General features: G+C 35.7%; 1 protein-coding gene across 1 annotated transcript; it reads left to right on the top strand.

Annotated features, from left to right (window-relative positions):
* Positions 1 to 366: 366 nt before the first annotated feature.
* Positions 367 to 1,790, top strand: LOC123468657. The gene is made up of 2 exons (XM_045167939.1): positions 367 to 775; positions 1,045 to 1,790. Exons 1-2 carry the CDS (start codon positions 367 to 369, stop codon positions 1,788 to 1,790), a joined length of 1,155 nt encoding a protein of 384 aa, XP_045023874.1.
* Positions 1,791 to 2,343: the final 553 nt, after the last annotated feature.

Raw genomic sequence — 2,343 nt, 5'->3', positions numbered from 1 at the left:
AAAAGTTGCTAGTATTCAACCAGTACCAAATAATATTAAGTTAAATTGCGAAAAACAACTTGAAGATGAACTTTGTATAGATATTCGAAATTATCTAGAGAAAGGAGTACTTGACTTAGAAATTTAGCCAATCCAAGCCGGATTGGGCTAAAGAAATTGAATATTTTGAAATTATTGAAGGTACGCTTTATCGGCACGAATTGCCTTCAAAGGATAGTAAACGTAATGAAATTAATCATCAGTTAGTCTTGCCTTACTCCCTCCGCCATCTAGTGTTGAAAGAATTACACGATGCGCCGATGGGTGGGCATTTAGCTTTTTTATAAAACTTATTTGAAGGTCAAAAACAATTATTATTGGCCTACAATGAGGAAAGATATATTAGAATATTGTCAAGCTTGTGAAATTTGTACCGCTAATATGACATCAACTTATAGAGCCCTATTACATCCCCATGAACTTGCAAAAGCCCCTTTTCAAGTGATTGGAATGGATTTCTTAGGCCCTATTACTCCCGTTTCTCCTAATGGAAATAGTTATATCTTAGTTATCACTGATTATTTTAGTCGCTGGGTAGAAGCAGTAGCATTGAAAGATCAAACTGCCCAAACCACAGCTGAGTGTGTATATAAAACCATTATTGTACGGCATGGAATGCCAAAAGCTATTGTTTCTGATCGTGGAACAAATTTCACATCGAAATTATTCCGCTATTTTTGTAAAAAGTTAAAGGTTGATCAAAGGCTCACCACTGCCTACAATCCTGCTAGTAATGGTGAGACCGAGAGATTTAATCGAACATTAACCTCTATGTTAAGAAAAGAATTAAAAGATGGGCAACATGCTAATTGGGAAGAAATGTTGGATGATGTTTTATTTGCATACCGTAGTTCTACGCATTCTTCGACACTTGAAACCCCCTTATTATTTAGTGCACGGTAGAGATCCTAATATCCCTATTAACGAATTTCTAGATGCTTCTCCTTCAACTTTTAAATCCGCCTCTGATTATGTAGGGAATTTAAACGATCGCTTGCGTTATAGCTTTCCAACGAGTTCGCGAAGAAACCGAGAAAGCTCGGAATCGCCAGCGCGAACAATATAACAAACGAGCAAAAGAAAAGAAATATGTTGTAGGTGATAAAGTCTTATTAGATATTCGTGTAGTTAAGGATGGCGATAGTAGGAAGTTTACATCTAAATATAAAGGTCCTTATAGAGTAGTAAAAGTTTATAATAATAGTACTGTAGATATAGCTGATAGTTCTTATGTATGTCAACGTACGCACGTAAATCGTTTAAAACCATTGTACGAGACAATGTTGTGGAAAACGGAACCTTGTCCCCCAATTGAGAACCCCTCCGATTTTGAAAACCGATTTCGCAAGTCAATTGCGACGCAACCTCAAGACCATGGCATTGCCATGGAAGATCAAGATCATGAAGAAATATTGGCAAGTGACGATTACGAAGATGACACCACGCAAACAACTGAACATTTTGAAGATGTAAATGTATCTCAACAACAAGCTGATGTCGTCAGCGTTCATCGTCCTTCATCGGAAGATAATATTTCTAACACAGAAGAATCAGACAACGAAACACAATCAGCTCAACATGAAGCAATTAATGAAAATGACTCCGCACGCGCCGAAGTGGAGGGAACCGAGAGTTTGCCATCCGAGCCAGAAGAAGAAACACCAACTGAGAACCCAGAACTACTTCAAGAAACCAGACGCCCGCAACGCAATCGACAAAAGCCTCTGCGTTACCGAGATGGAGTCCAATAGCAAGAAGAAATCCCACATATAAGTTCCGAAAATTATTCATCACATCATAACCTAATTCATCACTACTCATTACCAATTGCAATCCCAACTGGAAGCTTTGTCTAACAAGAATGGAATACGTCAATTACGTATTTGAAGACAATCGATGAGAAAAAATTTCTTTCTTCTATTTCTCTCTTTCTAGTCTCTTGAAATTTTGCTTTATTCTGTTATTCGCCTATCACTTTTCTATCCTGTTTTCTTTTCCCTTTCTGTATTTTCCCCCCCTCTTCAAAAGCACTGTAGCCTTAGTAGTGTTTTAAATAAATAAAACAAAAAAAAAAAAAAAATAAGAATAGTCTCAAAATTGGGAAAAAAAAATAAAAATATAAGATAGGGAAAAGATAGAGTTCAAACAATCAGCATAAGTTAAATCATTTGTTCAAGTAGCCTCAAAAAAAAAAAAAAAAATAGGAGATTCTTTAAAAACATATAATTATATATGTTTCTAAGGAATAAGATATATTATAATATGATAAATTTTTAATCCGATTAGACTTGAAGCAATACATGC

This window comes from Daphnia magna, unplaced genomic scaffold, assembly GCF_020631705.1.
Source record: "Daphnia magna isolate NIES unplaced genomic scaffold, ASM2063170v1.1 Dm_contigs411, whole genome shotgun sequence".
NCBI classification, from domain to species: Eukaryota; Metazoa; Arthropoda; class Branchiopoda; order Diplostraca; family Daphniidae; genus Daphnia; species Daphnia magna.
The sequence above is the reverse complement of the archived record's forward strand: the minus strand, read 5'-3'. Positions and strand labels throughout refer to the sequence as shown.

Excerpts from the sequence above, each read along its gene's own strand:
- LOC123468657 (XM_045167939.1), top strand. The coding sequence starts at position 367 with ATGAGGAAAGATATATTAGAATATTGTCAAGCTTGTGAAATTTGTACC. Across the intron at positions 776-1,044 it reads CTACAATCCTGCTAGTAATG|CTTTCCAACGAGTTCGCGAA; the intron begins GTGAGACCGAGA and ends CTTGCGTTATAG.